This window comes from Ptiloglossa arizonensis, chromosome 9 (assembly GCF_051014685.1).
Source record: "Ptiloglossa arizonensis isolate GNS036 chromosome 9, iyPtiAriz1_principal, whole genome shotgun sequence".
Classification (NCBI taxonomy): Eukaryota; Metazoa; Arthropoda; class Insecta; order Hymenoptera; family Colletidae; genus Ptiloglossa; species Ptiloglossa arizonensis.
In genome coordinates this window covers 20,779,571-20,802,911 of record NC_135056.1, presented here as the reverse complement: position 1 = coordinate 20,802,911, position 23,341 = coordinate 20,779,571, and the positions used below count along the sequence as shown (strand labels likewise).

Below are 23,341 nucleotides of genomic sequence, written 5' to 3'. Positions count from 1 at the left end.
CGACGATCGAACCTTAGCGATATCGTTTCAACCCGCCAACGATTCGTCGACGAGTTCGTTCCGATCGTGGACCGAAACTGAACGAGAACGCGCGTCGATATCGGTATACGGGCCTGCTTCGCCAGTGTTCGCGTGGCAAACAATCTGCTGTATTTACAAACACCGTCGAACTGTATCGCGGATCGAGCTGTGACAATTAACGATCGAACGACGCACCGAAAAACGAAACAATGACGGAATCGCCCGTACCGTCGGTCAGCAACACCCAAACGCAGACGCAAAGCCCGAGCCACGCTCAAGCTCAAGCTCAAGCTCAGGCACAGGACGACAAGAACGAGAAAACGGATAACGCGGTCAATTTGGTAAATTAACATCGCTTTCACGTTACCGTCGTTCTCTCCGCGTAGACAGACGAATATTCCGCGCGTTTGTTTCGCGCGAAGCTATTTCTTTCACTTCGTTCGACGTCGTCCGCGTAACGACTTACTCGATACGTATGCCCGTAGAGGGTTTAGTCCCCGTGTTTGTAAATATCGAAGCAACCTAGAGTATCGAGATCGGTACGGTTACATCCCCAGGTATACCCTAGAAAAGGGGATTAATCGCGCTCTTTGATTTCATTCCCCAGCAAATACAGGAGATCAATATCCAAGTGGCGAAATTCCGCGATCTGCTGATAAACATCGGACAACCACGAGACTGTCCGGAACTACGGGAGAAGATCCGAAGATTGCGTCGAAATTGCGTGGAAGCGTGTAAAAGTACGTCCCAGCTTATACTGCCACAAGTACGAAGGTACGTAGAAAGTTCTTCGAGACACGATCGACACAAATTTCGTATGTATTTTTAACGAATGTATTCTTCTGAGCTGTAGACGTCCAAAAAGGATATACACGATCGGACGTTGCCATCTTTACGTTAATGTCTCCCGTCTTTCCTCTTTTCTACGCGATTGTTGTCCGAGTCGTTGAAAATTCGATCGAAAGATCGCGAATCGAAAAAACGCGCGTTGACTTTTCGAGCGAGCCGAATCGCGGAAAATTTCCCGCGTCGAGCTTGCGGCTGATCGGCGATAAGTGAAAAAAAAAAAAAAATAAAATAGAAGCATCGAAAACATAGGGGAATAAAGCGAAAAAGACAAGGAAAGGGGAAACCGTGGAGGTTGATTAACCGGTTTACGTCAATTACGTCGATCGAACGTTAAACGAAGACGTCGTGCCGAGCGGACTCGAATTGCTTCCGGTTAATGAGATTTCAATTAACGCGGTAAATAGATTGCTACGATAGAAACCATCCCGGGCCGCGATCGCAAACATGTTCGTGACCAGGTTTCCGTTTCTGCCGCGGGATCACCGAAAATTTTCCTCCGACGAGAACGCGTTACCGCGAGCCGAAAATCCCGAAATAAAAGCCATTGTCCGCTCCCATTGTGCCGTAGGATTTATCGAACCTCCCTCGAATTTGTTCCCTCGAATTACGTCTAATTCCCGCAACGGGCACGGTAAGGGCAGAGAGAAATTCAATTCCAAGATTATTCGCGTTCTCGCGATTATCGTAACAATCTTATCTCCGTTTCGAGGAAAAGCGGAAAAGTACACGAGGTGTCCCGAGCGTTGCTCTCGTCTTCGATTTGTTCCTAGCAAAGAATCCGATCAATTCCACGAAATTGGTTCTTGCTCCTCTTTCGGGGAATAACGGCCGATCTTTCGATCTCGAAGGGTTTCCAAGCCTTTGAGAAATCTTCGGTTCCCGAGTTCGTCGGCTCTAATGAAAATTTAAATGTTACACGAGACGAAACCTCCTCGTTCCGCGAGCGTACTCGTTAATTCGCTCCACCGTGCCGCAAGAGGCGAAGAACGAACGAATCCTCGATCCTCGTCCTCTTCGATGGAAATAGATTTTTCAAATTTCCCCGCGACTCCTTCCAAGGAGCCGCCGAAACTCCTCCGGGCGGGATCTCGAACGTACGACGAATCGTCGAGTGCATCGGTGCATCGTTGCATCTACCGGTAGCCCCGCTCGAGAGTTGGCGATTAATTATTTCTACCTAACAGCAGCAGCAGCAGCAGCACGCCTCGAGTCGGATTACCGGACATTGCGTATTCGTTTATTGTACAGCTGCCCGTTACATAATTGCTCAATTATAACGCATGCGAGGAGTCGTTCGACACTCCGTGCACCGCAATACGCGCTCACGATCCTCCGCGGGCAGCGCGCGCGCTCGCGCACTCGCTCCTACGCCCCTCACCCCCTACCCTCGGTTTACATAACGTGCCGTGTAATTTCTGTTACGCTTCAAACCGTCAAACACACGTTAATTACGATTCCAACCGTTGCTTAAACACATCCATTTCAGTGGGAACTGGACGCGCGAGAGTATCGCGTTCGTTTATACGCGTCCGGTGCACGTTTTTTGCAAACGGGGCCGAGAGGGGAGAAGGGTTTAATATCGATACGCGTTACGGTCGAAACGATCGCGGCCGTGTAGCAACGCTCAAACAAGTTTCATTTATCTCGCGAAACGGTTTCTACGATGCTTACATACGATATAATATGAAATAATAATGAACGTATCTCGTGCAACCTATCCGACGAAATCACGGTGTTTCCGTATCGATTACACGGACACGCGTCACGAACGCTCGGTTACCGCTCGCGTTTCTTTTTTTCTTTTTTTTGCGAAAAAACCACAAACCGCTCGATTCGTCGATGATGTGTCGCGCGTTGGAGCGAGCGATCGAACGGGACACGGAACGTGGACTTTTTAACGTAAATTTCGGCTCGAATCGTGGATTCCGGAGCCACTTCCGATCCCGCACCGATATTTCACTCGCGCCGATTCGCATTCTTCGCGCTCGAGTTTCTCACCGATGCTATGCTAACCAGTGACGATCTCTCGAGTGTCTCGCTAACGTTACACTAAACAGGTCGCTCGAGTTCCTGGTAGGTTTACAATGGTGTTTACATTTAGACGAGAATCAGAAATTGTAACAAAAATTACATACATGTGCATTACATACACATAACGGTTTGTCTTTTTCTTGAGTATGTTTTACACACTGGAGTATATTTATTATATTTGATATTACTGTCTACGCAGAAGCAGCACCTGGCACGCTTTTGACACAAACGCGATAAAAAATAACACGAACAACGAATAAACAAAGATAACGCTAAAATAACAGAGACAGCGAAAGGAATAAAAATAGACCTTTACGGTCTATTCTTCGCTAGGAAGTCGTAAGAAACTAAACGGTTCGAGAAATTCGAGAACAATTGCCGTCGCATCGAGAACACCGTATTTGTACGCATCTGTACAACGGTGTCCGTCAAAGAAACGTTTCGCCGTTGAAATAACGCACACAGAAACGCGTACAACCGTCCCCGTAGCAGAAGCGGTACGATGGTGACAGTTAGATCCGATCGATGTGCGCGAATCCCGGGACAACGGGTCAAAAGTGACTCCGGCATCGTACACGAAGGTTTAAATATCGTTCTCGATAGAGGAGGATCGCAACCGCGACAACAAGTATCGCGCGCGAGCGTATTTCCTAAGCCCGGGACTCGAATCGAACGATAAGCGCGGTACAATGCGGTTACCCGCGAAACGTTTTATTAGATTTTTACGATGCTTAAATAATAGCCACGGTCGCGCAGGAGCACGTGCAGGTCATCTTTCGTTCCGCGAAAGCAACGTGGGAGGTGGAAGGTGGGCTGAAACCCAGGGAGAAATAAAACTCGAGCGTCACGCGACACGCTTCCCAACCACGCTTCGAGCATCGTCGTTCGGGCCTCTTTCGACCCACGTCGAGCGTATTACACGAGCAACGAGAAACGGGAAAACTTCTTCCCGTCCGTCGACTCTGCTAAGGTTACCCTCGCGGATCCTTGTTTCGCGACGCACCTCGTTAATTCCGCCATTTCCCGCCCGGTCTCCTTTTTAGCGTAGGAAAAGAAGCGCCGCGGCGAACCGCGAAGCTGCACAACCTCGTTACCAACGAAACGCGCGCACCGAGCGTATTCAGGGGAAACTCGCCCAAGTTTTTGTTTCGTCCCCGTGGTAACCAGCGGTCGTCCATCCGCGAAATCCCTCGTGTTCTCCCCGAAGACGAGAACAACATCGAACGATAACGAATCCTCGGAGAACCCGCGTAACGATCTCGCGTCGCGCGTCTTCTACGTCGAAGAGGTTCGTAGTTTGCGGTTGGTAGAACGCGCGAGTGCGGAAGATAATCGCGTTCGAGGACCTCCTTCGATTCGACGGTTGCATTCTTCGCGCAACAGACTCGATGCACCGCGGAAGTCGAGAGTTCGCCAAACTCGCCAGCCGCGAAATCGATCACGGTCGACGAACAATGGAAAAGAAGTAACGAGTCGTAAAGTAACGAAGTAAAGAGGAAATCTTTAACGAGGGAACTTGCACGGCGATGTTGCTTTTCAGGACTACGGACATCGGGATACCCGTGGACTGTCCGAACCTGATGCATCTGTTCTGCGTGGTCCAACTGTTCCTGCGCGAACTCTGCAAGAGTAAAAACCTGATCCTCCTCGTACCCATGGACATGACCGAATATTTCGGTAAGCCTCGACGGTAGCCTTTTTTCTTGCCTCGATACTCGAGACGAACACGTTCGTCGGGTCGAGGTCGCGCCCAGTCGTTCGAATAAATTTACCGCGACACTGTTCGCGTAATGCTAGACCTTTACCCCGGTGAGAACGAACAACGAAACTTTCCTCGAAAAGAATCTACGAAATTTCGTTCGTCGTATCGTTCAACGATACGGAGCACGTACAAGAGAGATCTTTCGCCGGCTCCGCCTACTTCGAAAACACGACCACTCGAATCGGTACCGACGGACAGGACCGACCAATGGTACGCTGGCGCTAAAATTGCGCATCGGTGGAGGTGGAATCGAGCCTCTTTCCTCAGCCTCGTCTTCTTCTCAGCTTCGAACGGTACATCTCGCGATTGAACCGTACATGCTTTCGAAAACCGACAATTCGCCAATCAGTTTCAATGCAAATACAAACGCGTCGTTACTGAACCCTTTCGTTGTTACTTATCGCTCCGCGTTACTTGTCGCGCGTACTTCCGCGTCGTACGTTTTCAATTTATTCCTCTCCCGGTTTCAGAGTCCCGAACAGGCCCGTCCAAGATCAGCAACGCGATCTCGCAGATCGTCCTGTGCGCGCAAATCACGCCGAACTTCTACGAGGAGGAGCTGTGCAGCATCAAGAAGGACTCGGAGGAAATTCGGGACTTGATCGACGAACTGCAGGAGTTTATGCCCCAGTCGGACGGCGATATAGGTAACGTGGTATTTTCTTCGCCCTTTTTCTCGCTCTCGTCGAAATTTTATTCCTCCCGTTTCGTCCAATCCCGTTTACCCCAGCCTGCGGTCGAATTGTATCCCCGATGCTCGGTTTCGGTGACAGCGTTGCTGGTTACCAAAGCGTAAACGGATACGTAGCGTCGAGGTATTTCGAAAAGAGAAAAGTCGGACGGTTCTCTCGTTGTATCGTAATTTTAAGAACGAGAGACCTCTTCTCTATTCGAAGACAAAGAACCACGGAAAGAAGATTTTTAACTTCGCGTCGTGCATTATCGACGATGCTCTTGCAAGATCCAGAAACCTGTCCAACATCCACCGTTTCTCTACTCGCTGTCGCGAAGCTCGACCAAAGAGTCCTCGATTCGATCTTTCGAATACGACGAGTAAACTTTTTGGTCGAGCTTCGCGACAACGAGTAGAGAAAGGATGGATGTTGGACAGGTTTCTAGATCTTACAAGAGCAAGGTCGGTAGTGCACAACGCGAAGTTGAAAATCTTCCTTCCGTGGTTGAATCGTTTCGCGATCTACGTAACCGAGGCGTCGACAGCGGCGCAGTATCGGTCGATTTCCCACGCAACGTAAACGTCGCGTAAACTCGATCACGCGTTCTCCGCGAGCCCATCGTTCGGTTTATCCTTCGATATCTGTTCCTCCCTCGACCCCTTTATCGCCTCCTTTCCGTTCCTCTTCTCAGCGTCTCTATTCAAGCAGCCCTAATCGGGTTACTCCGTAGGCCAAGGTCTGGGATTTCAAAGGAGAACGCGTTCTCCGTTTTCCTCTGTTCGTTTCGGTCGGTTCGATTCTCCGTCTCGCTGCCACCGTTCCCGGCTTCTCCCATTGATTCCACGGAACAAACGTATTACCTTCGGACGGAATAAAGCTCGCTATGGAGTTATCCAGCGGCGACCTTAATTATTTGTCGATATAACGAGCAAACTCGGATTCGACGGTGCCGAGGCCGGAGGGGAACGTGGAAATCGGCCGTATTCCTCCGATCGAATATTAATGGTAAAGCCGAAACTTTGGCTTCGGGGGAATAACGACGGTTGGGGACGTGCGGGGGGAAACGTTACGGGTGTTTGACATTGAACGGGGAACCGGGTCAAGGTCGAACGAGAACACGGGCTTCCACCTCGGCGTTCCACCGGCGGGAAATTCACGCTCGAGAGAGGACTCGCGCGGGCGTACATACACGTACACAGAGAGAGAGAGAGAGAAAAAGAGAGGAAATAAGAAAAGAAAAAAGGATTCGTCCGACTTCTGGGTGAAAATCCTCGCGAAAGGGTGCTCGTCGAGTTAGCCGCGTTCGTGCACTCTCGTCGTACCGAGAGAATTCCGTCGTGGAAACGACGAGCACACCGTGTCGCGATAACGCGAATAAAGGAGGACGCGTCGCGCTCCGTTGAATCGCGATCTCGCGCTTACGTACGTTTCGAAGATTCGCGGAACCGAGCGGAACGTTTCGTCCCGGTTACGCGCACCTGGACGCCACGTACGCGAAACGGCCCGGTATTATTTAACGTTAAACGGCGAACGGGTCAAGGATAGATGAAAACCTGGAAACGCGCGCCAAGCCGGGTCTCGTTCCGCGGAAACGAGAAATTCATCGGGTCGGGGAAATAAGGGTGGAGCGGAAAATCGAGGAGGGGGTTGGGGGAACATGCTCGACCGCGAACCGATAAAGCAATTCTCGAGCCACGATCCGCGAAACAATCGCGCGCCCCCGAAGCACCAAAGCCGGACGAAACGTTTCCAAACGGGCGAACGATGGACCCGAGCGGTGACAAACCGGTGGTATTCGTTCCGGTTTTCGAGTCCACCGCTTCTGCCCCCGCGATGAAATTAATATGCACGCGCAACCCGGCGACGTATTATCGTCGTCGAGCGCGGCCCCGGGGTCAAGGACGCCCCCGCGAGTTTCATTTTTACGCTCGTAACGCGAACACGAGAGAGATTTCCGGGGAAAAATGAGCCGCTGTTGGCGAAAAAAATTGCGATTTCCTCGACCCGAGGGAACACGCGCGCTATAGAGAGAGAGAGAGAGAGAGTGAACGAGAAAGGACGCGGTGACCGATAAAACGGACGCCACGGTTCTCGCGATCGAAAGATCCCTGATTTTATTCCCTTTGTTCGCTCGTGAACATCCCCCGAGACTTTGAACGCGAGTATTTGCGTTAGTGCGTCGAAATTTATCGCGTCGCCGCTGCGTCGAGTTGAACCCTCTTCTTCTGTATCGCGTCTCGTCGACGAGTCGCATGATTTCTCCGTATCGCTTCTTTCCTTCGTAAAACGACGTTACGAGTTCCTGGAAGCTGTCCGGTCGAATCACGCGGGTTGTTTCGCGCGCGAAGAGGCTTACTTACCGCGTCGTGTACTGCAATTTGTTCCATCATTTTTCGCAGTCTCCGCGACCGTTTCTCGACGCGACGAATACCGTACGTACCCGGATACACTGCTCGTAATAGGTTTCCGCGCGTAAGATAGCGTTCCTCGTTCGTACCTTTCGCGAAATACGTTTTTCCCCCGGTCTCGCGTTCCGTCGCTTGGGAATCATCGCGCACCGTGCCGGCGGAGAGAAGGTTCCTTTGACGAATGTCGAGAATTTATCGACACACTCGTTACTGACGCCGACTCGAGAAAATCGTAAGAAGGAACGTTCCGTAACGCGAACCTGCGTCGTTGTAAATTACGGTGCAATTCGCAATTTCTCTTCCCCTCTTTCCTTCTCGTTTTTCCTTTTTTTCTTTTTTTTTTTCTTTCGCAACGTCGAGGGAAAGTTTCGAAACTGGTTCCCTTCAATTTGAAACGTATTTGCTCTCGAGCTTCGCGGCGTACAAAATTACCCTCCATTAACTAATTACACGCCGAAGAGCCGCTAATTTCGCTTCACGGTTCGAGGCTGTAACGGTCGAACAATCGCAAAATTATACGTTCCATTTGACGCGGTAGTTTTTATTAAATAAATTAGACCGCGTTGTCGACGCGGAGACGAGGAACTCACGGCCAGTACGACGACATCCGTTTACGAGTTCGCCGCGGATTTTCCGTAACGCGAAATCGATCGAATCTCGATACCTGGCGAACTCTTTCGCCCGATGGGATTTATTTAACCGTTGGGAACGGTAATTCGTTCCCCCGGAAGACCCCGATGAAACGGAATTAAAGAATTTCGTCCGATCGTTCCCAGAGAAGTACACGGCTCTGCAGAATACCGGAACCAAGGGTACCCGTACCAATGGCAGACGAGCGCATCGACGGAATCAAAGCAACGGCAGATCGAACAGATCCGCTAGACAATCGTCCTACTTTCGCGGAGCTCTGAATCTCTTCTGCTGCACCGCGAGAACCAACTACGTTTAATTTCATCGGACACTCGAGCCCCGAAAGAACGTTCGTTCGTTTTGCGCGAAACGAGCACCGTGCGCAACTTACGAACGAAATTACAACTGAACGAGTCCGGTTACGAACGCGAGAACCGCGGAACGATCTCTTCGAAGCTTCCCCCTCGTTGACCGGAAACGCTCTCCGAGATCGTACGAAAGCGTTTCGCGATTCGTAATACCGGTCTGTACGGTCGATATCGGAACCTGATGACACAAGCTTTACGTAGTTCGTAAGTACAGATCTATAAATATATACATACACGCAAAATCTTTACACACGTTTCTGTAAAGCGATTATATTTTTTTAAGAGAGTTTAATTTACAACGGAATCGTTCAGGGTTGAATTTTGATCGAAATTCGATGAAACGACGAACTCCTTCGCGACGAGATCGTCAACGTGTTTTCCATTCTCTGATCTGTAACGGCGATCGCGACGCGGTACTCGGTTACACTGGCTGGGAAGGAAAGATCGATGTTAGAAACAATTGTCACGAGTGTTGTAACGTTGCCGTTCGCTCGCCCAATTTTATCGAAAATCTGGCCGCTCGTATCCCCGTGCAATAACTCTCCGATCGTAAATCGCACGCTTCCGCTAACTGCTGGAACATCGTTTCGAAAGTCAACGTTCGTAAATTATTGCCGCGGGTAAGGGTACACGTGCGCGTTACGGTGAACCTAATAAACGAGCTCAAATTTTACATTGAGTGCACCGTTGTTCGAAATGCTACAAGAACTCGTTGCATCGGAAAGTAGAGAATTAAATGCCAATCAAATTAGACGTTAACGATTCCAATATATTCTCGTACGCGGACCAACGTGAATCAGATGTCGCTCGTTTACAATTAGAGTGACGCAACTAAATAATTCTCGAATTTGAGATTTTAGATACGATCGACTTCAAATTGTAGTGTATTTCTGTGATAAATAACGACGTATTTGTAATTTCATTCTTTTCATTGTTACGGTACAATCGTTTTCTACCGTTCAAAGAGACGATTTCGGAACACCCCTATCGAAATGTCTACACATTTTTAGTTCTATTACAGCAAACGAGCTACGTAATTCGTTACACGGTTTATTTTAACGTTAAATGTATCGTTACACCAGTTGAATTATCCAACGTTGTCCGGGAAAAGAACGGTTCTTCGTACGCAAAAACGATAGAGTATGTATTATATCTATACACCAAAGGTGGGAAGATTCCGCTTGGTATCTCGGTTAGTGTCATTCCATCGAAATCTTTGTACGAAGTAAATATTTTTCAGAACTTCATTTTCGACGATTTTTGTTTCACGTGTTTTCACCGTAAAGACAACGGTAAGCGAGACGTAACACGTTCTATGATCAACGTCCTCCTTACCCAACCCTCTTCTTTCTTCTGGCAAGAATTTTCGTACACCGTGTACCTTAAATTATAAATCGGGCTACTCTCTAAACATGTTCCAAGTTTTACTGCAAGAAGAGAGAGAATTGCATTTTGTTTATATACATAGATGAACTTTGAAAGAGGAAAAAGTATAAAGTCTATATATACGTTCAAACATCCGTGTAATATACAAATTGATCCGCAAACAAGATCTCCCGCATAAAGTTATCATTGTGTCGATAATGTTTAAGAACCGGAGTATCGATAAATCGGGATACCAAAGTGTTGGAGCGTGTGTTCGGGTATTGGTACATTGAGACGACGATGGTATTTCTGTACTCAAGTATCGTGTATTTAAGTATTCGCATATTTGGATGTTGGATATTTGAGTGTTTCGGTGTTCGAATTTTGGATGTTTCGGTGTTTATGTATCCGAAAATCGAGATAATACGTTAGATTTGTCTCAATTTCAGAGAATATAGTTTGTAACATTATGTAAGACAACTTGTATATGTATATAGCGATCGTTACTCACAATATTAAATGTAACGTAGACACGGCACAAATTACCGAAAAGAGTACCTACTGTTTTGGAATACGCTGCGTGAAATACGAAACATTTGTATTAATGTTTAAGGCAACGTTGGAATTGTACGGTTCGTGGCTGAAAGGGGTGCGAGCCGAAGAAAAAATAATAATTTTAATATTGCGAAACGAACAAAGAACAAAGTTTAAAACCTGATTCGAGCTACCTTTCTGCAAAATTCTTGAGAAACTCGACTATTGAAAAATTTGTTAAAGTATCGGCGTTACCGTTCGTGATGTAAGAGTGTATTCGATTGCGTAGAACAAGATTTTTTAAATGTAACGGATAGGTAATAAATCCGAAAATGTTATACTTAAAGTAGTCACTTCCGATTACAAACTGCAAATTTATAAATTCAAAGCACTTCGTTAGATTTATTTAATTGTAAGTGAAAATTTGCTTGGATGTGTACAATGCGAATGAAAAATTTATGTCCATACTTTCTCGCGCGTAAAATTCTAGCGAATCGACAAGTACACCAAATTGATTTCGCAACCACGCATTGAATGGAAATCCGAACGAGGGCGTATAAAAATAAACAGCACGTATCGGTTGACGATTTAATCGACGAATCGGTCTTAGTTTGATTACAACGCTGTGTTCCAATGTATAAAAAGGCAGAAAAGTTAATCCGTATAAATATTATCGATGTGAAATCTTTACTCGTAAAGATCACGGAGCTACCGAACCGACACTCAGAGTTTTCTTTTTAAATCGAAGATACCGAGAAACAATGAATTATTTCAATCGGAGTCTTTATCGACAAAGTTGATTTAACGTTGTACGTTACATTATTTTTGAAAAATTATAAATAGATAACGTATCCAAACATTCGTATTATTTTTAATGGATCCTAATTGTAACATTAAAAAAAATAATGTACACAAGTAATTCTAAAAATAAAATTTCTTCAATCTATCTTATTGTATTTATTGGATAATATAAGATCCATAACTGCATTTCTCAATGCTTATGAATCCAATTATAAAAATGTACAATGCGGTACTACCACGGAGAGAAAGAAAGAACAATCTTGGAATGTCTTTTTTCTCTACAAAATGCATATAGAATGGAGTAATATCGCAAAATCTGAAATACCGACCGTCTAAAAAATCAGTGGTGGTTTTGATGCGACCTCTTTGTTTACAAACGGTGGTTCTGGGAAACTATACCCAACTGAACCAGCAAAGTCGGTAAAAGTAGTAAACCTAAAAATCATTTGTGAAATTTATCGGATTCGGAAAATATTGTAAGAATCGGTTGCATTCGTTCTCACAACTTGATGCGACAACAGACGGAATTTGGAATATTTTAACACTGTGAAGCTAAGTATATTTAAAAAATTACAACTATTCTAACACTACTCAAATTCTCCAAGTACCCTTTATTTTCAGACCTTAATAGTCTGTAATATCTTATATTCTAAGAAAGGAATAATCAAACAATACTTGAAACTTTAATATCTCTTTCTTTCACTTATAATTTAGAATCATATAATGAAAATGGAAGCAAAAAAAAAAAAGAAAAGAATGAAAGCTATTCGTGATACTTAAAACGAATTTGTTGAAATGCACCAGAGTTTCGTACATGTTCTTACACTTCATTAAAATATAAAAAGTTTCATACAGTCTTGTACATTACAAAAGTTTTCTACGTAACATAGTTTATACCGTAAAGAATTATGGAAACGAGACTTGGTAATTTTCCCCTCTTTGTCCGAATCCATGGAACTGATCATTCGTCGGTTCCACTCATCCATCTCCTATATGATCTGAAGCTACTCGATACCTCGTCTATAGTATCACATTGACAGATATAGTTCGGTTTATTCATCTATAGTTTGGTAAATATAAATTGGTAAATTTTAATAATTTCATAATAATGCCTAATATTATTAAATCGCACGATATTGAAATGTGAACAGCATTTTACTTAACATGATTCCTGTGAACCCAATAGTAAATTGTAGTCGATTATAAGTATTGTGCTCTCTCTAGAGATGTCGCTTTTAATATCAAAAGCAGAATATTGTGCCGAGTTTACTACACGAGCTATCAAAGCTCGTGTTATATAATGGTGAACATATAGAACCACATTTGTCGTTCTAGGGTTTGGATAAAGTTTTATCGAATGTATGTAACGATGTCCTTCGGCAGAGTAATTGTAAGTTGTTACAATTTATAATTTATTATCGTTGTAATAAATTATAACAGTATTCAAATAATATATGACTTGACAATATAAATTTTCTGGCAATAGAACAAATTTTTGTGACAACCTATTTGCTACATTGATAGTATGAAAACATTGATAGGTTCGTTAAAAAGTATTGCACAAATAATAGATTATACTTCTTTGTTCTAGGTTCGATCATTCTCTTGCAGCTCTGCTATTCAGCAAATGGTTAAGGTACATATTTCGAAAATATATTTAATGTAAAATTATATAACTTAAAGCAAAACTTTTAATTTGCATTCTTTAATTCATCGAATAATAATATATTGTTATAAACGACAAATTTTTAACCATTTATTTTTCTTTAATAATTTAACTTTGTTTAATAAAAATAACATTTTTGTGTTTCGTTAGCCTCCGATCCAAGTGTTTGGAGTAGAAGGACGATATGCTGCAGCACTTTATTCAGCAGCCTCGAAGCAAAAATCATTGAATAATGTTGAAAAAGATCTTCTCAAATTCCAAGTATGTACAATATAATTTAAATCATGGTATTGTACTTACTCGTATTTGCAATGAATAAAAATTTGTGTTATATTAGGACATACTGAAAAAAGACCAAAAGCTGAATGAATTTGTGAAGAATCCTGCCATAAAGCGAAAAGATAAGGCAGAAGCACTTAAAACCATCAGTGGAAAAATTGGTCTCAGTAAGGAAACTACAAACATGTTAGCCTTGCTTGGAGAAAATGGTCGACTTCAACATGTAAATGCTGTAATCAATACATTCAAATTATTAATGGCTGCTACAAGAGGTGAGGTTGTTTGCGAAGTAATTACTGCAAAACCACTTGATGCCGATACAAAATCCAGACTCGAAAAAGCTTTAAAGGGATTCTTAACTCAAGGACAAAGTATTCTACTTACCACAAAAGTCGATCCTACCGTTATTGGTGGAATGATTGTATCGGTAGGTGATAAATATATAGATATGAGTGTCGCTACTAAAATTAAGAAATATAGTGAGATTATTAACGAAGCAGCGTGATCACTTTTTATAATATTCAGTAAAGTGAGAAAGTACTCGTCTAGGCATTCACGAATAAAATGTACATCGTAAAATAATAAATTATTCCATATCCAATTATTCCTGTTAATATGTCTCACTCATTTTATCAGATCATTATATACAGAAACTATTTTTGCTTGTTTTCTGTGAAAATAAAAATTAAGAAAGTAATCTTATTTTTTTGTTATTTGAAATTGTGCATAGTTTACTTTTCAGATTTGTTTCATAATTTCCAAATTTACATAGATTCATCTTTCCTAATACAATATTATCTAATTATAAGTCGTCTGTTTGGGAGATTACAACAATCTATAATTAAACAGTCTTCTGTCTTACGGGTGTTCTGTTATTTACTGCAGCGAATGAATGACAGAGCAGAAGACTTTACAAAGTAATGTATATAATATTTTACAATATGTAATAACGTACATATAATACTTCATAATAATAAATTTAAAAAGCATATTTAAATTTTAAAAAATACATGATTTAAAATATTAAAAATATAAATATAATTTTAATAAAATAATATGACCTACGTACAAACTAACTTCACAATATTTAAAAGTTACAAAAAAATATTATGCATATTCATTTTAACAACTAGTATTCATTGGACATTTTATAAGTTTTTCTCACTTATACTTGAAATAGTACGAGTTACGCTAAAATAATACTAGACGGCATTTTGTTACAATACATTTTGAAGTTTCACATAAAAGAGCCTATCATTAATCATAAAATAAACTTCATTCATTAAACATATTTTCGTACGAGACCTTTTTGTGTTGCACGTAAATTGTTGTACATTTTTACCAAGTATTTTTTATGCGAATTTGAAAATTTTACCATTTATAAACTACTAATTAAAATTGAAATAATGCGCGCACAAAATAGTTTGCTTTTTCGATACAATCTTACATGCCAACTGAAGGTATATCATTTTTTACGAAGACCCAATCTTCTTCTTCGGATACAGGCGGTGTCATAGACTCTATTGACAAAACTAAAAATGTGAAAATGTTGAAATGTTTTTAATATGTATCACAAAAATTTAAACTTACGTCAATAATTAATTTAGATATACTTACTATGGAATTGAATTTCTAAATCATGCCTTTCTCGATCTGTTGTGTTCAACTGTTTTCTAATATCAACGTAATTACTGTGTAACAAAGGATCGCTTAATTTATCTTGAAGAAGTTTCTTCCTGAATTCACCTAAATCTTCTAACTTTTTTAACTCTGTTTGATAACTAACGTCCTCGTCTCCAGATTCAGTTTCTGTATGGTCGCTATGATTATTATATTCATCTGGTTCATTATTTCTCTCTACTGTCAAAGAATTATTGGAATCTATCTTACAGTCAATATATGTAATTGTTTCGATACACTGAGATACATTTGAATTAGAAGTAGTAATTTTACTGCTTGTCATATATTTTGATAAATCGAAATCTAAAACGTCAGCTAAAAGTTTTTCTTTATTTTCTACATCACGCTGAATCGATTCAAGATTTCTTTCAGTTTTCAATACAAACTCGTCATCGACACTTAACGTTAATAAAGAAGAATGAGTGGTCTTCGCGTCGTTAGCGTTTATTTTATCCTTATTCAGGACAGACAAATCTTCAACAACTTCAGAAAACGATGAACAATTTTCATTTCCATTCATTACTCTATTACGTGATCTTTTAAGTTTTCTTTTTGGGGTGAAAACAACATCTTCAAATTCTTGTTGACTAATTTTTTGAAATATTTGTCTTCTATCATTGTATTTGTCATTCTGTTCAATACTTTTTCTTTTAGAAGCCTCATTATGTTCTGTCATTCTGCTGCTGTCTGTTAACAGTGAAGTATTTAAATTTACAGGTGGTACTTCCACAGCTTCTTCAGCATGAACAATTGAAGTAGCATCAGTATCAGCAGTAAGAATTGGTACAATGCTGAAACGCAATATTTCATTTCAATAAATAGTTTACATGTTACATATACTAACAAAAGGTAAATAAAACTTTTTAGTTTTACACCTTACCCTACAGACTGAATGATGTTTGTTGGATTAATTTTATGAAAAGGAATAGCCGGTACTATTACACTTTCTTTTAATTTAGAAGTTAATTCTAATATACCATTTGTAACAGGTTTACTGATTTCTGCAAACGACGACAGTGGATCCAATGTGTTTGTTGCTTCTAAAAGTTGAATCGTTCATAAAACATTAAATGAAAAAATAATGATAATATTAAGAAATAATATTTACCAGATGAAAACATATTAATTTCAGGATAATGTGCAATGCGTATGATGTTTCTTTCTCCTTCCAAAATAAATATTTCATCTTTAGTGCAGGCTACATCGGTAACACGACGCAAATCTGTTACAATAGACGTTATAGCAATAGTTTGCGGATTTACTATATATACAATATCATCACTGTATGTGATTAATAAATCTTCACAAAAAGGTAAAATAACACCAAATGTAGGTTCCCTGCGATTTTTTTTAGAACTCTTTGGTGCTGGATTTAAAAGTTCTACTTCTGTATAACCAGATCGAATAGCATCCTTAAAAATATATTTCATTGCAAGAATTAATAGAAAAAATTTTTAAACAATAACATACTTTTTAACAAACCTTAAAGATAAGTGTTTTCAATACAGTTCCAGTTTTGTCAGCTTGCCATAAACGTAGGCCAGGCCTGCTAGCATAGATTACTGATTCTTGTGCATAATTTTGTCGACCGCCAAATATAGCTCCTAGTTTTTCTAATCTGAAATATTTAATTATTAGTAGAACCTTTTTTTTATATAACATTATAACAATTTACTCGTTACAATTGAAATACTAACATTTTACGTTCTTTTTGACCAACTTGTGTTACTTTTCCATTCTCGTTTATGTTCACCAGTATTGTACGCAGTGTTGTTGAAACTAATAATAAACCTTGTTGATAATTTAACTGTACTATTGCATACTTCTCATTTAATAATTCCGATGACTTTGACAAATGCTATTAAAAATTTATAATAGGAATATATTATAAAAATTTGTATATAAAGATATTTATCTTGTAGCGGTAAGAATTTAGTTACCGACATCACGCCGGTAACTGGGTTCATTTAAAAACTAAAGATACTCTTGTTTTCCGACGTGGTCAGCGAAGAAGACAAAAGAAAGGCGAAGAAACGTGTAAAAGATTTTGGAAAGACGAATGATATTTTTCGGCAAGGCAAAAACGGCATTGTAAAACAGTGTATAAAGAAAGATATTAAAAACGCTTTACTCAGTTAAACCCGTGGCGAGAACCGTACGACGTACGTTGTATAAATTATTCTTTTCTCGTGTGGGTTACGGACCACGGAGACAAAATGTTCAACATCACATGGGAAAACTAATCTATTTTCCATCACGCGTCAGACTATATTAATAACGAAATAGCCCCGCAATAATCTTCTATTACATACCATATAAAAATCAATTTCAGTCAATACTACTAAACCATCTTGATCTCCGCTAAATAATTTCATACCATTCTTGGACCATTCAATTGTTGTCACTGCACTATTATGCAGACCACTAATACTATATCGTTCTACCTGTTTCTTTTGCTTTGGCTTTAAGGTATCTGGTAATGAATCTGGTGGATTTTTTGGTATTTGAAACACAGTTACATCTCCATGTTCGTTACCAGTAGCTACCATGTAGTCCACAGTAGATATTACTTGAATACATGTGATCTTTGAATTTACATTCTGAAAAAATGAACATTATCTTATGCATATATATGCCTATTATCTAGGCATAAAATGTTTAATTTATTAAAAATACATTTTGCAGACTACCTTGCATCGAAGTTTTTGTAAATCTTGTTTCTCTCTGTTAAACCAATATACTAAACCATGATTTGTTCCAATAGCTATAAATTCAGGTACTGCATCGATACAAGTAAAATTAATATTATGCGTAAATAATCCATTTTGAATCTTAGCAGGTATCTGTTGAAGAAGTGTAGCAAGGGGAGCCCATTCTCTCAGAGGGCCACCATCTTCGCACATTGGTGTTGTCATTGTAAGAACTAGATTAACAATTTTATTATTTTATTATTTATATTAAGCATATTGAAAAATTACATTAAATGTAATGTACTTGATAACAACTTACAGAAAGAGTAGAATATAAATAATTTATAAATAAATTTTTAAAATCGATGACAAACTATGGATCAGTCATATAATACTATCAATATTGTAACGTACATAAAATAATTAGTATTAGATTTGTTAATTTAAGTTTTACAAGTAAAAAATGGACTTAATTTACAATTAGCTATTGTCTTACTCCAAATCTCTACTTTTAATTCATTCATACACAGTACTTATCTCTAACACTTTCTTATAAATAAATAACACAAAATAGATAAGAAACCTCAAATAAAGTAAAATAAAATAAAGTATCCTCTAATGTAGCCTATTTTTGGTCCCTATCAACCTTCTATTATTTTGTCCGCTTTGCTTTCAACTATCATTTTCTCTCTTACCTTGCTTCTTGCCAATACTGGGCAATCCTCAATTAAATGCTCTAATATATCTCATTCTAACTTTCTATATGATTCTCTTAACCAATATTCATTTCCCTCTTTCAGATTCCTGCACCTCACACTTGCTATTAGCTTTTGTCTATCTCCTCTACTCTGTCTTGCTAAATACTCTGGTCATATCACTGTATTGTTTTTGTACTTCTCTATCTCTAACTGCTAGCACTCCTATTGTGTCCCTACCTTGCCTTCTTAGTTCATCAATTCCTGCTTGGCTGTATCCATTTCTCCTTAAGTATTCTTCTCTCTCTTGGACGCTCCTTGACTCTTCTCTTTGTTCTTTTTCTTTCAGACATTTCTTGATCAATACCTTACCTCCTAAATACCTTGCTGCTCTTTCAAATTTTAGCACCTTTATCCCCAATTATATTCTAGTTTTTTCTCTTTTTGTTTTCTTCATTATTATGTATCTTGAGATAGAAAAATCCAGGTCAAGGCACGATCTCAAATATTTCAATTGTTTCCAACTAACTCTCTCTTTCCACTTAAACATTTCTAGCTTGTGCAATAAAACCCTTGCTAGTAAGCAATCCAGACACTTTTCTACCAAATTCTTTCTTGAACCATTTTTCTGTACCTACTCACATCTAGTGGAGCACTACATTTGCCTTTTTTACTCTTTCTCTAATATGGTTGGACATTCTCCATTCTTTTTCTAATTTCACTCCAAGGTATTCAAATTCTTTGACTATTTTTATTTTTTCTCCTGTTCATCCGCCTTCTTTTTCTTTTTCTTTCTTATCTCCTTTCTCAAGAACCATTATTTCATATTTCTCAATATTCAGAAATAGTTTCTTATTGATCAAATACTTTTCCAGTATCATTATCATTTTCTTTCTTTCTTTTACTCTGTCCACCATCAGAATAATGCTGTCAACATATACCAGTAGCCATACCTTTTCTTTGCGAACCAGTATATTTTTCGCTTGACCTTTTCTTAACATTTCCTTCATGTCTAATATAAAAATTGTAAGTAGTGTTAGCCTCATTGGGTACTCTTGTTTTATTTCTTCACTGTCCAATTTTTTCTTCATTATCTTAACTATGTTTTCCATTTCTTTCATAATTTTCTAAACATATTCTCTTGCCACCATGTTGAATACTGCTTTAAGATAGATAAATAATGCATATAATTTGACTCCTTTTTTAGTCATCTCTCTTTCCATCCTTCTCTTCTATATCCTCCTTTATTCTTTTGTTTAGTATTACTGTATGTACCTTGTAAGTTATCTCAGCAAGTATATTCCCTGATAGCCCTTGATGTCCTTTAGCTCACTTTTTTTATGTATTGATACTATGACATATTTTCTCTAATATTTTGGAAATTCTTACTTTTCCACATGCCTTTTTATTTGATTTTTTTCTTGTTATACATTGACAATACTGCTATATCTCTTCTGATATATCATCCTTTCCAATTATTTTTCTAAGTTTCCTTTTGAATATTCTTTCCTTTGTCTCTTTCTTTTTTCCACTTCTTATATAATTTTTGCACTTTCCTTTTTCTTTTTCCACACTACTTATCCTACCAGAACCCATAACTAATCTTCCTTTCCTCGACTATAACAAGTTTTTATTAGACATTCCTTCATTGTATCCTTTAGTTCAGCTCTCTTCTACTCTTTCTTGATATTATATTCTGCTTATTTTTTCTTTGAACAAATACGATGTCCCTTTTTCAGTACCAAATTTCCTTTCTTGTAAATCATTTTCCTTCTTTTTTTTTCTAACTTCTGTCTTTTTGCAAGCAATGCAAATAAGTTGATGATCTGAGTCCAACCTGTCCAGTACCTCAAATGTATTAACACGTTTTAATACTGCAGTATCCATTAACGCACAGCTAATCACTGTTACTCCCCTACGTACCACATATGTGCAATCTTCTTTGTCAACTGTAAGAAAATTTCCATTCCAGAAACTCTATTAGATGATCTCTCTCAATGTTCATTGTTTTATTTTGTTATTTTCCTCACATACATATCTCCTTTATCCCTAGTTTCTGCACTTCATATCACCCTCAATTGCTAAAATTTCTTCTTTCAACTCTTCAATTACCTCATTTAACTTTCTGATTATCTTTTACATATTATTTCTGTAGTAAAAGGACCATATGCTTCATTTGTCCTTGTCTACCCTTACCTATCTCCTCACTATACCTTCTAATTCAACATCTTCCTCATCTGTCTACCAATGTCTCTTAACTTCTATAATCATAAATCTCAAAGTCCTTTCTCTTTCCTTCTCCTTTAGATATTGACATTTTCATTTGAAATTGCTCGGTAATTTATTTTTTATCTTGTCCCAATCTTTTTCTTTAATTTAAGTTTAGCTTCTACCAATTCCACAAATTTAAACCCATGAATAAAGTTCCAAAAATCCATATCTTTGCTCAGCAGATCTGCTTATTTTAAAATAACATTTCTCCTTTCATTATTTCTTCCTCACTCCCATATTTTTTCATATTGTTTGATCAAATTCTTACTGGAAAACCTGTTTCCTTTTTGTCCCAGTTGTTTTCTTTTTCCATTTCCCATCTACTTTTATTTTTTGACATTCCACTATCTTCTTTATCCTTTTTTCTTTTCCCTTTTAACAATAAAAATTTAATTTATGCTTAATCACTTCTTCCTTCTTTTTCCAATATTTCAACCTTGCTATTATAAGTAGTTTTTCATCTTTGTTTATTTCTTTTGCCTAAGCTATCCTGCTTTTTAGTTTTAACTCCGCAAGAAAATTTTCCACTTGTTCCTACACATTATATCAATATAAATCTTACTGGCAACTTTATACTGTTGTTTTATAATCTTTCTTGTTTTTCTATTTTTCCCCATTGCTCTTTCATGATTCTATTTACCATTTATTTTATATTCTTTATTAATGCAACTACTACTCTCTTTCATTTCTGTTGCCTCTTCTAGTTTGTTGTCTACTCCATAATTTTTTTCTATGCCATTTCCTTCTCTCTCATTTTTTTCTTAATCTCTTTGATTTTTTCTGCAATACTATTATTATTACTTCAAATTATTCAAGCAACTTCCATATCTTTTATTTCTTTTAACTAATCCAATTTGTACTTTTATGACTTTTTCGTTGCTTGCATTTGCAATTTCAGTTTCATTTCCTTTCTCTCACCGTTTCTACACATTTTTTAATGTCCTGCCTTCTATATTATCTTTTCTATTTCTCTTGTACTCTGATTTTTTTCCTAATTTTAATAAAAAAAAATCATTCATCATTTTTTCTCCGTCCCGAATTTCAAGACCTTCATATTTACCGGACGTCTCCCTTTTAGTCTTTTTCATTTTTAATGGTGCTCTTCCCACTGTCCCTATCTTACCGATCGCTTTTTCCCTTTCCAAACTTTTCTGTTCTGACGTTTGCCCTTCATTATCCATTTCCTAACCTCATTTTAACCTCAAACCCATCTTCCGAACCAAATTTTTATCATTGACTACCTTCCACAGAATTTTTTCCACAACCCTTACTTTCTCTTACCCTTTGTTTTGGGCCGCTTCTAATAGTATCACCTACAATACACTCTTATTCTTTAATATTCGATACAATACACTTTTATACGTGCTTCACTTTCATGTCATCCACACACCTTCTTGCCTCCTAACCCAGTTCTCCACAGTGAAATAACTAATTTACAATATGATCACGACAAATTGTAATGTATATTAAATTACCTTCTTAGTAACTTAATGTGATTCGTAGTAAGTGTTACAGTATTATTAAATTATATCTTTTTTATCATTCTGTATAAAATAATAATCATTCACTAAACATTATTATAATAATTCCAATATTATTTGATACTTTGATAATCTGCAACAATGTTACATACTTTAGTAGGTACGTGCACGTCTTTCATTACCATAAACCACATCATGAATAGAATACATAAAAGTAGTATTTCAAGAAAAATTGGTGACTTTATAGATATTGTTTTTACAATTAATGTTATAAAAGAAATGCATCATAATTTGATTAGTTGCAAACAGAATATAAAAATTAACGTACAAAGCACATTAATATTTAAAAAATTTACAAAAAATATTTTTCACAAATGAAAAATAATAAAACATATAAAGTGAAAATATTAGAAATTTCTTTCTATCGAATATCTCTTTCTACAAATGTTAGTTAAATTAAGGTTTTTTGTACAACACTATCTCCCAGAACATACATTTTTTTATACATATACACATTTGATTAGATGTATGTCGCAATAGAGATGATTGTGTGAACGCATGAAAGTGTCCTACTGCTAAGCGCTGAAAGCAACATAATTGCTTCTGTGAAGAAAATATTGTAGCTATAATTTTTAATCACAAATTCTAGCAGTTTTTAATTCATAATTTATTCTCTTTGAGGATCTCATAAAATAATATAATATAATTCTGTAATTTTCCATTTCCAAAGATAGGTTCCCAGGTACAAATTCTAATGAAATTTTGTAGAGTAACAGAACTTAAAAAACTGAAGCTGAAAATATGTGGTTTTTGAATAACTAATAGTTTACAGGATATTCAACATTGAAGATCGGAAAATTCATTTTCTGCAATGAGTGAGTTGGTCTCAACATCAAACGTAGTAACTAAAAAATATTATTGCGTAATATTATTACAAGTGGTTGCAACAAACGAAATAACATTAATGAAAACAATTTTTAATTGTAATTCATAGGGAGATTCTAAATCTTTAATATTACATATATTTGAAACGGATCAAGGAAATGTAAATGATTGTAAGCTTGACAAGAAAGTACAGCGGGTTGCATATCTTAAGGAGTTCACTATAGTTAGTATTTGTCACCGCTAGGTGGTTA

General features: G+C 38.6%; 3 protein-coding genes across 8 annotated transcripts; 2 read left to right on the top strand and 1 right to left on the bottom strand.

The window, feature by feature from the left end:
- The first annotated feature begins 218 nt into the window (after window positions 1–218).
- Window positions 219–11,532, top strand: Dcma (decima). The gene is made up of 5 exons (XM_076319754.1): window positions 219–362; window positions 629–795; window positions 4,442–4,578; window positions 5,134–5,310; window positions 8,522–11,532. Exons 1-5 carry the CDS (start codon window positions 231–233, stop codon window positions 8,692–8,694), a joined length of 786 nt encoding a protein of 261 aa, XP_076175869.1. The 5' UTR covers window positions 219–230; the 3' UTR covers window positions 8,695–11,532.
- A 1,185-nt stretch (window positions 11,533–12,717) lies between these two features.
- On the top strand, window positions 12,718–16,797 carry Atpsyno (ATP synthase subunit O, mitochondrial). Of its 3 annotated transcripts, XR_012993217.1 has the most exons (6): window positions 12,718–12,833; window positions 13,035–13,079; window positions 13,260–13,370; window positions 13,447–13,815; window positions 15,786–15,917; window positions 16,058–16,187. XR_012993217.1 is itself a non-coding variant. In XM_076319717.1 (5 exons), exons 1-5 carry the CDS (start codon window positions 12,801–12,803, stop codon window positions 16,219–16,221), a joined length of 579 nt encoding a protein of 192 aa, XP_076175832.1. In that variant the 5' UTR covers window positions 12,718–12,800; the 3' UTR covers window positions 16,222–16,797. The 3 variants fall into 3 exon arrangements, 2 of the variants coding, with proteins under 2 accessions (XP_076175832.1, XP_076175830.1); XM_076319717.1 differs by lacking the exons at window positions 15,786–15,917; window positions 16,058–16,187 and adding an exon at window positions 16,201–16,797; XM_076319715.1 differs by lacking the exons at window positions 15,786–15,917; window positions 16,058–16,187 and having other exon boundaries at window positions 13,447–13,992.
- On the bottom strand, window positions 14,097–22,373 carry LOC143151008 (uncharacterized). Of its 4 annotated transcripts, none has more exons than XM_076319714.1 (9): window positions 22,200–22,373; window positions 17,759–17,991; window positions 17,381–17,668; window positions 16,766–16,926; window positions 16,551–16,686; window positions 16,177–16,480; window positions 15,949–16,108; window positions 15,006–15,859; window positions 14,097–14,920 (listed from the first exon to the last, which is right to left on the bottom strand). In XM_076319714.1, exons 2-9 carry the CDS (start codon window positions 17,981–17,983, stop codon window positions 14,832–14,834), a joined length of 2,217 nt encoding a protein of 738 aa, XP_076175829.1. In that variant the 5' UTR covers window positions 17,984–17,991; window positions 22,200–22,373; the 3' UTR covers window positions 14,097–14,831. The 4 variants fall into 4 exon arrangements, with proteins under 4 accessions (XP_076175829.1, XP_076175828.1, XP_076175826.1 ...); XM_076319713.1 differs by lacking the exon at window positions 22,200–22,373 and adding an exon at window positions 22,006–22,181; XM_076319711.1 differs by lacking the exon at window positions 22,200–22,373 and adding an exon at window positions 18,694–18,826.
- Window positions 22,374–23,341: the final 968 nt, after the last annotated feature.

What these genes read in the sequence shown, in the direction of transcription:
- Atpsyno (XM_076319715.1), top strand. Translation starts at nt 12,801, where the DNA reads ATGTATGTAACGATGTCCTTCGGCAGAGTAATT. An exon ending in TGTCCTTCGGCAGAGTAATT is followed by an intron (nt 12,834 to 13,034) that starts GTAAGTTGTTAC and finishes TCTTTGTTCTAG; the next exon opens with GTTCGATCATTCTCTTGCAG. An exon ending in CTATTCAGCAAATGGTTAAG is followed by an intron (nt 13,080 to 13,259) that starts GTACATATTTCG and finishes GTGTTTCGTTAG; the next exon opens with CCTCCGATCCAAGTGTTTGG.
- LOC143151008 (XM_076319714.1), bottom strand. Translation starts at nt 17,983, where the DNA reads ATGACAACACCAATGTGCGAAGATGGTGGCCCTCTGAGAGAATGGGCT. An exon ending in TACAAAAACTTCGATGCAAG is followed by an intron (nt 17,669 to 17,758) that starts GTAGTCTGCAAA and finishes TCATTTTTTCAG; the next exon opens with AATGTAAATTCAAAGATCAC. An exon ending in AATTAATATGTTTTCATCTG is followed by an intron (nt 16,109 to 16,176) that starts GTAAATATTATT and finishes TTCAACTTTTAG; the next exon opens with AAGCAACAAACACATTGGAT.
- Dcma (XM_076319754.1), top strand. Translation starts at nt 231, where the DNA reads ATGACGGAATCGCCCGTACCGTCGGTCAGCAACACCCAAACGCAGACG. An exon ending in CGGATAACGCGGTCAATTTG is followed by an intron (nt 363 to 628) that starts GTAAATTAACAT and finishes TTCATTCCCCAG; the next exon opens with CAAATACAGGAGATCAATAT. An exon ending in ATACTGCCACAAGTACGAAG is followed by an intron (nt 796 to 4,441) that starts GTACGTAGAAAG and finishes GTTGCTTTTCAG; the next exon opens with GACTACGGACATCGGGATAC.